This window comes from Gasterosteus aculeatus, chromosome 5 (genome assembly GCF_964276395.1).
Source record: "Gasterosteus aculeatus chromosome 5, fGasAcu3.hap1.1, whole genome shotgun sequence".
Classification (NCBI taxonomy): domain Eukaryota; kingdom Metazoa; phylum Chordata; class Actinopteri; order Perciformes; family Gasterosteidae; genus Gasterosteus; species Gasterosteus aculeatus.
Window position 1 is genome coordinate 1,939,225 of NC_135692.1, and position 13,462 is coordinate 1,952,686.

Genomic DNA, 13,462 nt, shown 5'->3' on the forward strand with positions numbered 1-13,462 from the left:
GGTATAGTATGTTGAAAGTCAGTGTGTTGTCATCGAAGAGCGAGCCGCCGCCGCGTTGGTCCGTAGTTGTAACGTGCGGATGAAAGCGGCAAAAGGTCACAGTGACACGTGAGGAGCAGATCGGACCGTCGGTCATGTGACGGTGCCTCAAGAAAAAAAATTGTATTCTTTGGCCTTTTAACAGTATATATCTTCAAAAAATGTATTAATGGTCAAAAAGTTAGTCACAGGTACGTAAAAATAAGTGTTAACAAAACTGGTCTGTGGAATATTCGTAAACAACACAAAATGAATCGTATGTCAAAAGGTTTATTTGTCACTGCTCATAAATGCATTGCTTTTATAGTTTCACGTAGTAAAAGTATCATTTTATAATCACCGAGGAGCTGTGAAATCATTTAATCATATGTACAATTAAGAGCAGAGGGAGTGATTGTCCCCACGACGCAGACCAGACAAGAACACTCACTTTTCATTGTAGGTGCTGATTGCAGGCAAAAAGAATTTAAATCAGAAATTTATTGAAACTTTAGATTTAAAAATGTAATTTAAACTCAGCAAACAACATTCCCCCCCAAGCATTATTGAAACTGTACATAACTATTTTCTCTACTACATTCTCCATAATATATATTAACATTCGTTCCTCATGTTTGGAAAGACGTCGAGTGGCAAAAGTAAATCACAACAGATAATCATCATAATACTGTAGAACACCAGATTAAAATGTTCTGAATGAACACTGTCAGGTGAAAAGTCCCCGGAGCGTCAGGAGGGACGATGTGCTGCTGATGATGATGATGATGATGATTACAAGTTGCCGAACAGTTCGTTCCTCTTGCTCCAGTCCATGGACGGCGCCTTCTTGGCCGCTCGTTTCTGCCGCGCTCGTTCTTTGGCCTCGGCCAGCGACATGCTGAGACCCAACCCGTCTGCTGGAGCCGCCTGGACACACATTTCACCTGCGTTTATCTTCTCTACCGTCAAAGAATTGCCTCTGATTTGAACTTTGCTGCATGAATGGAGCCGCCTCCCCTGAGGTTAAACGTGTGTGTGTGTGTGTGTGTGTTGTGTACCTGTGCGGCGGGCGGCTCCCTGGTGGCGGCGGGCAGCGAGGCGGTGGAGGAGGCGCTGGACGCCGACGAGCTCACCGACACTTTGGCCCTCCTCTCTGGTGCCGCCTGCCGCGCAGGAAACATTAAACGTTGATATTAAAAGTCAATCACAGAACATCTGGTCTCAGGTGACGCGTAAGCTGCACCGGCTGGTCGCGACGACGTTGGAAAGAAATCGTACACAGAAGCTCCTCTGAAATGGTTCAACTCACTCGACTGATCTACACATTGTTTTTTGAAACATTTCATTTGAATAATCGAGAAAGAAAAATTCTTCAAATAGTGAAGAAGCTTTAGAATGACGCGGTTCTGAATTCTTTGGCCGCTGATCCTCATGTAGACGGGTCAGTAATCGATGACGCTCACATGGGAGAGACTCAGCGGCTGAGGGCGTTCATGGCCGTGATGCAGCGCTTGTCCAGCAGGAGGCGGCACTCGGTGGTCCTGACACGCTGCGGGCCGCATTGAGATTTGCAGAACGATCAATAAAAAGGGGCTTAATAGATTTAACAATATTTAAAACCACTAATTTAATAATGCTTTAGCCATACTTGGAACAAGGGAGAATGCTGTACACTTAAGTTAACAGACTATAAAGGATATAAAAGTGCACAGGCAAACAGACAGCAGTACTATTGAGAAGGGTCCCTCACTGGGGGGCCGGCGCTGTTAATGAGCCTGACAGCCGATGTTTTTATCATTTATTAAACCAGCATCAAGTAAACGACTTATTGGAACAGATTCATTTGGTTTTAGCGTCAAAGGGTTTTATACCAACAGTTGGACCTCAACCGCCATCCTTCACGTGTGAAATTGCTGCTTTAATTGTGGGTTAAATCGGTAAACACACGCACACTTGAGGTCGTCCATACAGCGCGGTGTGTGTGTGTGTGTGTGTGTGTGTGTGTGTGTGTGTGTGTGTGTGGGGCTCTGAGCAGAAGTTCTTAATCCCAAACTCGCCCAGAGTTAATGCCACTTCAATCCCATGATCCTCCAGGACACAGAGGGGAGGGACGGAGACTCACACTGATGAGCTCTGGTTGCCACGGTGAAGCCACAAGGTCACCAGAGCGGCCAATACGCTTGTCCCGTGTGTGTGTGTGTGTGTGTGTGTGTGTGTGTGTGTGTTACTTTTGTCAAACTCGCCCTGCGTCACACGCTGCTTAATTAAAGCGCCGTCCTCTGACGAGGAGGGCTGCCACTCCTAACGTCCAGTGGTGGCCAGATGTTTTGAGGAACTGCTGGTATTTTGGTGCATTTGTCTGGAGTAAAACTTTGGACACCATCACAGGTCATTTAGCTGACGCTTTTATCTAAAGCTACTTTTTAACCCGCGGCTTTCAACATGGGACATCGAGCAGCCGGGAGTCAAACTACCAACCTTGCGGTTGCCAGCGCACCCGATGCACCCCGGCGCCACGACAAGTCCTTGTGTCGTTGGGCCGGAGTGCTGATTGTTACACAGACGAGAACATTTGATTGGTATTAAAGGAGCCGCACTCAGCCTGTTTATCGGATCGATCCCGGTTTGCGTTTGTAAACGATGAAACCTCTCTGACTACTATCGTTGGTCACGGCGTTCCACAGGGTTCTGTGCGTGAACCTTATACAGCTCTGGAGAAAACGGAGAGAGCGCTTTCTTAAATCAGTGTGTGACAGCCGCCTCATTCAACTCCATTACGGAAACAGCTGATCTGCTTATCGAGGTGATCGCCTGAAGCAAATCCTATTTATCAAAGAAAAGCATTAAAATAAACCGTGCTGTGGTCGTCACTACGGCACCAGAACATGAGCTGCATCGCGTGGAAAGTGTACGATCCAGTATTATAGTCAGGATCATTAAATCAGACCCCAGACGTTATGGACGTGTAGCACTTTACTGCTACAACCCCCTCCATGTAAAACTGATGGGGTCCCCCAAGGCTTCATCCTGGGCCCCCTCCTCTTTCTCTCATCCACCCACACGGCTTCTCCTTCCTCATCCGTGCTGAGGACACACGGTCAAACGTACGTCCCTCACTCTGCTTGTTGCTCCCTCACAGAGAGCCAAACACTCAACGCCCCCCGTTTCATGTCCTGACTCCTAAACGGTGTCATGAGCTCCCCAATTGTGGTCTGAACCCTCTTGGTTTAACGCACTAAATGGAAGTCGCTTTGGATAAAAGCTTCTGCTAAATGAGCTGCAGGTTTCTTCATTCCAGTCTCATTATGCAGGATTGATGTGAGATGATAACAAACAGAAGGGACATGAAGACCAGAGTGCTACACAACGCAGAACTAATCTGCTACCAGGAACATCCAGAGAGGATCAGTGGGGCTCCAGACTCCATCTGTGTGTACTAACCTCCTCCTGATGCTCCTCCTCCTGTGATGCTCTCTCTGACGCCGGCTCAGGAAGAGGTCCTACCGGGTAAGAGAAGACACTTCATCTGTATGTACTTCCATGAGTAACGTGTGCGTGCGTGCGTGCGTGTGCGTGTGCGTGTGCCATACCGGTGACGTGCTCCTCGGTGGGCACCACGTTGCATCTATTGAAGAAGTCCTCGGCCTCAGCGTCCACCAGCAGCAGCGTGGTCTCGTCTCCTCCCGCCTTGATGGCCGCGACCACCTCCGAGTGCTGCATGCCGATCACAGACATGCGGTTGACCTGGGGGGGGGACACGAGGACGGACAGGACACACGTTTACTGTCCCACTCTTCTGTGTGTTGTGTTCGGAGTGTTCACTGGGATGAATGACACCAACCAGCAGTTTAGAACCAATGACACGATCCTGAGCACAACCTGTAATTAAGAAGCCGTTGAGGAGCCTGAGGGGGGGGGGGGGGGGGCAGCAGAGCGATGGTTCCTGTGCCGGAGACGGCTGGTAACTGGTATTGCAGCGCACGGTGAGCTAATCAGATAAGACACGGAGGCATTCCTGTGGGAGGAGGGTCCGGGTGGGGCCCCCCCTCTGCAACCACACTGTGGGTGTGAACGTCGAGCAGGTGGTACGGCTACATTCCATCCTGTGACCCCCCCACAAAGATTCCCTGAATGCCGAGCAGTCCCACACCTCCCCGTTTAAAGCCCCCATCTGACCGGGTGACTGCGTGTAGAGGCAACAAATGTCAAAACAACACATGTTTTATAATATGTCACACACTTAAATCCCCCCAAAAACTCCTGTTTATTCAAGTGTGAGTATTTGGGGGAGGGGGGGGGGCGTACCTGGACCAGCTTGTCCCGCGGCCTCACGCCGGCTCTCTGTGCCGGGGAGTCCTGGTCCACGGCTCTGATGAACTGGCCCGGTTTGGTCTTCTCGCTGTGCAGGTTGAAGCCGTAGCCGCCGGCTCCCTTCTTCACGTGGCAGAGCCGAGGGCGGGGGCCGCCTCGCTCCTCCTGCGGGGGACCAGGGTGGGGGGGGCACAAGGTTCACTGAGAGGCTCCGTCAGGGACCTCCAGCACCGTACGGGTGGAGTAATCACACTAATCTGTGACGAGTGAGGAAGACGCTCGTGTTGCATTTTCCGCCCAACAGGTTATGAAGCACGAGGCCCCAAACAGAATGAAGAGATAATTAGTGGGTCAAACTTATTTTTATATCTCAACATTCTCGGCTTACAGGGTTTGTAATGGAGGACAGAATGAGACACGGCCCACAAGGACCTGCATCCTGCTACTTAATGGACACTTCCCTCCATTTTAATTCAATTCATCTTAGATTTAATCTTCTATTTGTTTTACTTCAACTCCCGGCGACGCCCACTACCCACGTATGATGCCACGTGTTGACAGACGGTAATGAGTCAGACCTAAAAAGAAACACCTCGATGAGGTCATGACGGAGTGAATCAGCAGCCCGTCGGTTTGCATGCTTCAGTGAGTTTAACCTTTGACCTCTCAGCACTGACGCATGACTTCCGTATTTCACCACAAAGGGCGGCCTGATGGGTTCCTGTTCCAGGAGGAAGGCGTGGTCATTTTAAAGCGCCTCATATATACTGAACAATGAGAACAGAAACATTAAAATGGGACAACGCGTCTTATGGGTCGGGATAATTAGCCAAACATTTCACTTCTGTTCTCAGTAACTAATGAGAAGTCGCCGACACACGGCGTGCAGATGGAGTAAAGGCACAGCCCTGTAGATGATTCCTGTGCTCAGCAGCTCAGGGCGGACTGAGTGTCCGAGGGTGGAGGCGGAGGCGGAGGCGTTGATGATTGCTGAAGCACTGGAGGTGAGTCAGCGTGATCTGGGAGGACCTTTGGATGCATTAATTAGATAAGGAGGGGACAGGTGAGGTGCAAAGTGTCCTTTACTTCATGCACTACCTTTCAGAGCTCCACCCAAAGTGCAAGATGTGCTTCAACCGATTGTGGAAACGTTTCGTTCATTTATGGTAAATGGTTAAGGGGGAAAAATGGAACGTTGCCTCTCAGGAATTTGTTTTTGCTTACAGATTTTTATAAAAGCCTGGAGTCAACACACACACACACACACACACACACACACACACACACACACACACACACACACACACACACACACACACACACACACGCCACTGATTAGATGGTGGGAGGAGGACTGGGTGCGGCTCTACAGGCCTCGTGGCTGCGCGTGCTGCACTCGTCTGAGCCGCTAATTCATCTGCGGTGGAACGTTTACAACGAGGCGCCGATAAAGAATTAGTCCCACGCAGCATCTGGCAAAGCTCATGAAGCCTCTGCCGACTCAGCAACTCAGCAAACAGACTTTAAGGGACGTAACGTTTGACGCACGTCAGTGCACATCTGTGGGATTAATGGTTCTTGATTAAATGATCACCTTTAATGAGTATTAAGGAGGGTTCTTCCCACACAGGGGACACTTTTAATGACCCACTGACCCTAAACACTTCCCCCGCTACACAAATAGGGATCCAATATCGGCGTCTGCAGCGTGCTGAGTCAGCACAACGCTCAGGCCGTCCACATTCCACCTGGGATTTGGTCGGGAGCTCGTCTCCGGCCTCTCACAGGCATCTTGTGTTCGCAGTTAATGTGCCATTGGTGACCTCTGACCCCTGTGATCGCTCACAGTTCATCTTTGACCCGCCCCGAGTTCACTCATGGAGTCAATGATTCCCTGATCCACGTGTCCCTAAAGGAGGACCGGCCCAGGACGCCACCAATCTGAGCCAATAGCAACATCTCCCCATCGCTGAGAGGCTTTGAGTCACCTGGGAGCGTTGACGCGCTCAGTAACACCAGCGACATGTCTGACATGTGACCGCAGCCCCCCTCTTTCTAACGCCTCAAGCCGTGACGTCATCACGCCAGTGTGCACGCGACACGCGCGTCCTGCTCACCGACCTCCACACATTCAACACGGAGGAGAACCAGTTTCACAACATGCACAGGAAAACCACATTGTCAGCTAAACGGTTTCAGGGCCGCCGCCGCCGGGCCTCCAACACGCTCAGAGAAATACGCACTTGATTCGACTGCGTATGAAAACTAACATCCTCTGTGGGGCGGATCGCCGCGACAACATCTCCATGTGGACGTCTGACAGAACACAACGGCACGTCATTTGTTGCTAACATCGAGCCGCTAGCTTTCCAAACCAAACACCAGATTTGTCAGCACTTAGAGAATGTTTCACTGACAATAAGAAAACAAACAGCCAGCTTTGCTGCTTGAGTAGCAGAGACATTAGTATTTCAGCAGCAGTCATCTACAACAGGAGCCACCACCCATTTCACACCACTGTCTGCACAAAGGTTAAAGGCGTGAGGGGCGGCCATGTGCCAGCATATGGAGGAGCATGAGGTCAAAGGTTTTACAGCTGGCTGTGGTTAAACATCAGACCAGGTGTCACGTAACCAGGACTTTGAACAGGGTCAAACACTAAGCGGTGGGCCATTAGAAACCTTTATGGTGAATCCTGGACCCGATCCCACAGGGGCACATGGCTACGCCGCTAAAGGTGTGGGAGGACTGATCCACTTCTGTAGAGGCCTCCATACAAGCTACATAGCTACTATCCAACAGCCAGGGCAAGAGCTAGAGAAGCCAAGTCCCGCCCCTCTCACACAGACTGGCCAATCAGAGTGCAGCTCTCAGTCTCTAGCTAGTGGAAGGAGAGATTCATACTAGGGCTGCAACAACCACTCCATAAACATCTACTACTAAAAGAGTTTGAGGACTCTCACCGGGTGAGAATCTGGTCATTTTTCAAGCTAAACATTTAAAGAGAAGGTTGTTACTTTACATCTTAATAAAGTACACAGAACTGCCCACGGAATTTAGCAGTATGGTTACAAACTGTCTGAGACATAAACCAAACATCTGTAACAGAGCAACCGAGGCAGGAAGTGGTTTCCTCATCGTTTCCACCCGAACTGACACTCTTATTTACTTACATAATGTGTGCATGCATGAACATAATGTGTGCATGCATGAACATAATGTGTGCATGCATGAACATAATGTGTGCATGCATGAACATAATGTGTGCATGCATGAACATAATGTGTGCATGCATGAACATAATGTGTGCATGCATGAACATAATGTGTGCATGAAGACGGTATCAGGAGTGAAGAAATCGGAAATATTTGCCCTCACGCTCTATTAAACATGAGTGCTGGTGAGAAAAAAGAAGTGCATGAACAACATGAGCAGAATCCTGAGGAAGCTCAGCCTCGTTTCGTCATTGACATGTTTTGTTGGCGCATTGGTGACATTAATGCATCATACATGTGAGAGGTTATTAAGAAGCACCCAGCTGCTGTGGTTCGGCCGTCTGATCAGGATGCCTGTTGAGGTTTAGCAGACCTGCATGGTGGCACATTAACCGACTGTCTGAACATCTACTGCTGCCGGTCTCCTCGCAGACAGGAAGTCAGCGTGAACAATACTGAGCAGGAAGAGCAGCAGACTGCAGATTGCTTTATTGGCTGATTGTTTCCACTTCTCCAATGTTTCTTCCAATTCGTGCAAAATACATTTAGCAAAGACTTTGGATATTTTGGGGGGTTTGTGGCGTTGCGATTGTACTATACAGCAAAGGAATAAATCAATGAATGCTCGAGTTCTATTTACTTTCAGTCTTCATTGTGTTTTTCTCCATGTGCAGTAAAAAAGTTATTGAAAAACTGATGTAATCTTTCATGGATTAAAATGCGACAGGCGCACAGAAGAGGCCCTGAAACTATTTGAGCCTTTTCTTTCCCACACACCTCCCCCTGGTCTATGTGAACACGCTGAACCCCCCATGAGGAGCTGCTGGCTGAGGAGAGCAGCAGGAAGACTTTCAGGATGAGAGACAGGCTGACGGGATCTGGCTGAATCTGCAGGCTGCTCACTGGACAGCTCCAACGTCCCGGCCGATCCCAAGGCTTCTTCCCCCACTGCAGAGAGGACAATGACTGGAAGGGAAGCGAGCGGTTCAGACTTTGGCACTGAGGAAACGGCGAGGACCCCAGCGGGATCACGTCCAGCGGCGCTTTCATGGGCTTTGCTTTGGATAAAGAACCAGCGGGCAGCGCCTCCTCCCAGACGGAAGACGACCAAGAACATGAGACACGTCCGTTCATTAGAAATATCACACGCACAGTTGGATTTGGGGAATCTAAAAAAGAATGTCGCTGCAAATGATTGAAACTGAGTAGAAAAGACGCTTGAACAAACGGCATCACCTCTTAACGCGTTGAAACAAAAGCCGTAGTGAGGCTGCGCTCACGTCTCCCTCCTCCGTTCTCACTAAGAACTTAATCTGCCTCTATTTGTACGTAGTGTTTATTAATTGAACCATGTTGATTTCACGCGTTTCTCACGCTTGTATCTGTGATGCTGCCTCTTGGCCAGGTCATCATTGCATCAACTGATTTTACCCGGTTAAATAAAAAGAAATAAAATGACCCTTGTAGGTTTCTATGGGGCACATCATCAATGCTAATAACTGACGGCCAGGTACTGAGTGGCTTGTGACCGAGGAATGGTGCTTTTGTATTAATTCTATTTTAGTGTAAAAATCAAACCATATCCTCAAACAGAGACACTAAGGCAATAAAGCAGAACCAGCCTGACTTTGGAGAAGCTGGAACATGCACACGTTTGTGTGATACTTGACTCAAAGCATCACAGTCCGTCTATAATGGAACACTGACATGTTTATCTTCATCGGTAAAGTAATCTGCTAATAATTATGTCTAACAGGAAGAAACTAAATATTAATATCTGCACGGTTTCCCTGAGTGACACGATAACAATCTGCAGCGATCAGCCGCCTCGGAGGTTCTGAGGAGGACTTCAGCTCGCACGGGAGGGAGACGAGGGCGCCGCGTTCAAAGCCGTATTCAACGGGGAGTGAGGGCGCGGTGAACTCCAGTACGATGACTTGGCTGTGAAATGGCATTTAAAAAAACCTCATTAAAATAAATCGCACTTCAAAACACATTTTATTTATATGTTATATTTATTTATGATCAACCTCATTCTGTTGACACTTTTGACAGCTTTACATCTGCAAGTGCAGAACTGTGGTTTAATCTGGTGGCACGCACACACGCACGCACGCACACGCACACACACACACACACACACACAGGAGTGAAGCGATGAGTGTGTGTGTACCGCGCAGGTATTTCAGGGTCAGCGCGGCCTCCTTGTCGAGGCGTGAGAGTCCTCTCTCCTTCCCCCCCGGCCTGCAGGCCTTTCTCCCCATGCAAACACGGCGGACAAAGCCTCTTTCTGCTGCCGGGTCTCTATGGCGACCGGAGGAGGCCCTCGGTGTGCTGAGGCCAGGACGTTACCATAACATGATGACATCCTTATTCAGGTCATGCGTCCTATCAAAAACAATCCTTGTGGGATTTTAAATGAAAGTCTTTGACTACGACGATTCCTTAAATAAGAAAACAAAACGGTGACTGCAATACCACGTCCCACCAACAGGTAGTCACGTGAAAGGGGCTATTGTCTGAGGCGTAGGCGGGGGGCTGCTCCGGGTTGGCGGCCCACCGGAGTGTGTCCCACTGAGAGGCCCGGTGTCACAGGCCAGTGGAAGACCCGACAGCCGCTGCCAACGTGCCCATCAGGGAGGAATGTGGCTGGAGGCTCGCAGCGCGGCAGCCAGCCTGGGACCGGCCCATTACCGGAGGTGGGGGGGGGGCGGGATTAGTGGCGGGGCGCAGAATGAGACAGAGATCCAACCCCAGAACGGGGGGCCAGATTTAGGAGATCCGTGGAGCATTAATGGGGATTGAATTGTTGGCCTTGAAGCGTTGGTTTCATATGTGAACGGGACAACGGGACGCTGGTCGCCTCGAGTCCCTGATGCAGTTCCTTTGGGACTGGAGACTAAATATGAGCTGGTACAAATGTCTCTGGGTTCCCATGTTTGGGACGGTCCACATTTATAAACACGAGACCGCCAATCAACGTACAGTGGAGACGAACCACACGTGGCCAGCGTGCCTGTCAAACCTATAGAGATCCATCAATCAGAAACAGGGATCCAATAACCAGGGTACAATGCAACCCATGAAAGACGAGTTTCCCTTCCCCCCCCCCCCACAAAAGTCACTAGATTTAATTTTCTAAATGCCACCAGATTTCATGTAAAGTTACCTTTCCTATTAGAACAGGTCCACAACTTGTTCGTCCATCTAACAACACAAGAAGCCGTATGGTATTTATCTTATTTACACAACGTTTCTGCTTGGTAGCATAGTTACAATTCTGCTCTCTGCAGGAGTTTCACCCCGACACACACACACACACACACGCGCGCACACACACACACACACACACACACGGAAAATGTGTCCATCCGCTCAACCTGTAAGCGTAGGTGAAACACTGAAGACACTGAATCCCTACCAGAACCCTCACTCGACCACTCGGACCCCCCTCTGGGTTCGGCGCGCATGTGAAGGGCAGATTATTAGTTAAACGTTTTCCATCATCAAGATAAAGTGAATCTTTATCTTCCAATAGATAGTAAAGTACGAGATCAGCATCAATCAGATCTGATAACGTTACAATCTAAATAACCCATCTGTGTCTAACTGACAGGCCAGTAGCAGCACCGCTAACCGCTAACCGCTACATTGTGAGGCGTTCAGGCTCTGTTCAGTGAAAAGGAGTATTCCTGTACATTGTAGCGTTACATGTGAGTTGTGTGTGTATGCGTGTTCATAAAAAGCGTTGGTGAGAAATAGAAAAACTGTTGTTTTAAGGAGAATGATCACAGGTGCAAGGTTGGTGGTTTGAGTCCCGGCTGCCCCATGTCAAAGTGTCCCTGAGCAAGACACCTAACCCCTAACTGCTTGTATAAAGCCGTGGTTTAAAGATGTAATTAAGTTGCTTTGGATAAAAGCGTCAGCTAAATGACCTGTAATGTAATGAAAAGATTTGTTTTAATCCAGAACATCAGCAGCAGGGAACGGGATGTGGGATTTCTAAACGTTATATTGGCTTCCTTTTTTTTCTTTTATGATGATCTGATCCTTGACGCGGAGCCGGGCGAGTTTTACGATCCGCCCCGCCGCGGGCCTTCGCCTCCTTTAGGACCTCATCCGCGCTCCTTCCTACTGCAGGGAGCCCGATCCCACCATAAACTAGTGTCCGATTACTTGTGGAAGCCCTAAATAAACCCAATGGCGTCTCAACACCGACGAAAAGCCCCAGAACAGAGACATGTTCTATCGCGCTGCACCACGCGGAGAAGCAGGGCCCAGACTTTGCCCCGGCAGGTAGAAGGGCGACTAGATGGTGTTACGACCATAACGTGAGGCCCCGTGAGGACCTTCTGCATCGCTGCTATCCAGCTGTTTGAGTGCGATCAACAGAGCTCAGAAGAGAAGACGATGGTCTGGTACGAACCACAAGCAGAACTGCTGTGTCACCTCTCTGAGGGGGGTAAATGACACGCCACACGCGTGTGAGTAGAGCTCCTTTACAGCCACACGGAAGGAGGCTTGTGTAAACATGTAGTGAGGAGATCTACATTTATTAAAAGGTCAGAGGCCAACGCCGTCACCATGGCATCCATTATTTATTACACTGCAAATTCATCATTTCTAATACTCTAATAAATTGTTTTTTGGCATTAATGGCATAGAGGACCGTCATCTATAAAGGGCCTTACTCGTTGAATTGGTTTAAAACTATTAGTTTAGTTTTCTCATCGATACAAACGGTTTTAAAAGCCTACGAACTGATAGTGGATTAGAATCATTACGCAACAAGTCGGTGGACTTTGTTTGGCAACACTGATCCAAAGGCCGAGGATCCGTTTCATTTGTAGAATCTCTCAATCGATGAGAGAAGTGATATTAGATCGTGTCGGGTTAAAGACGAGGTCAACGCGGTCGACGGATGCGGGTTTCATGTGATTCTACCGTCACGCGATGGCCGCGGGCGCTCGGTACCTTGGCGCTGGAGCTGACGCTCAGCCGCTCGGACCGCTCCGAGGCGGCGTCCCCGTTCTCACTCGGGGCGGCCGGCGGCTCCGCGGACGTCCCGTTGCTCTGCGCGTCCACGCGGTCGGAGTCGCCGTCCCGTCCGGGCAGCGGGATCCCCTCGGTGACGAACTCCCTCCGGCACCGCAGGTCGAGTTTCTCCAGGAGTTCGGCCGTCGCGACGTCGACGACGACGAGCTCCAGCGGGCCGGCGGTGGCCCGTATCCGGGCGACCACCTGCTGGTGGCTCTCGCCCTCCACGCTCTCCCCGTTCACGAAGGCCAGGCGGTCGCCCGCGAGGAGTCCGGCCTCGGAGGCGGGAGTGTCCGCCTCCACGAGCCGGATGAACTGGCCGGTCTTGCCCTTCTCCCCGTGCAGGTGGAACCCGTAGCCGCCGGCTCCCTTCTCCAGCACGCACAGTTTGGGGCGCAGGTTCGACATCTCGTCGCTTCTCTCGCGGGCGGAAACTTTCGCCGCACTTCTCCGAAACCGCGTTCGAGTCGCAGAAGAGCGGACACCTGCTGCGGCAAACTTCGCTCGAGCTGCACTTCCGCGGGACGGGCCGTCGGTGAACTTTCCGCTGCGCGGAGCCTCCCCTTTGAACCGCGGTGTCGCAATCGGGTTTTTCCAGCGCCAATCCGACGCGGTCTCGCGCGCGCGTTAAACCACGCAATGAGATTAGCGCGCGTCACCGGCTTTTCAAAATAAGAGCCATTTCAGGACCGTGTCACAACTTTTAAAACGTTGAACTTCAGTGCACGATTCAATCATTGCCGAGGGGTGTTTTAACAGCTGCAATATCCGATAAAAAAATATATCAAAAATAGAGGAAAATGTGTACCACGTAGACTGCAATTCTACTTTATATGGCTTCAATTCACCTTGTTGATCAAGTTATATTATGTTATATATAT

At 49.9% G+C, this 13,462-nt stretch overlaps 1 protein-coding gene across 2 annotated transcripts; it reads right to left on the minus strand.

Moving 5' to 3' along the window:
• Positions 1-293: 293 nt before the first annotated feature.
• On the minus strand, positions 294-13,245 carry nherf1a (NHERF family PDZ scaffold protein 1a). 2 transcript variants are annotated; one of them, XM_040176553.2, is made up of 6 exons: positions 12,519-13,245; positions 4,324-4,494; positions 3,609-3,762; positions 3,460-3,518; positions 1,077-1,181; positions 294-945 (listed from the first exon to the last, which is right to left on the minus strand). In XM_040176553.2, the coding sequence occupies exons 1-6, from the start codon at positions 12,987-12,989 to the stop codon at positions 811-813; spliced, it is 1,095 nt and encodes a 364-aa protein (XP_040032487.2). In that variant the 5' UTR covers positions 12,990-13,245; the 3' UTR covers positions 294-810. The 2 variants fall into 2 exon arrangements, with proteins under 2 accessions (XP_040032487.2, XP_077959117.1); XM_078102991.1 differs by having other exon boundaries at positions 1,077-1,184.
• Positions 13,246-13,462: the final 217 nt, after the last annotated feature.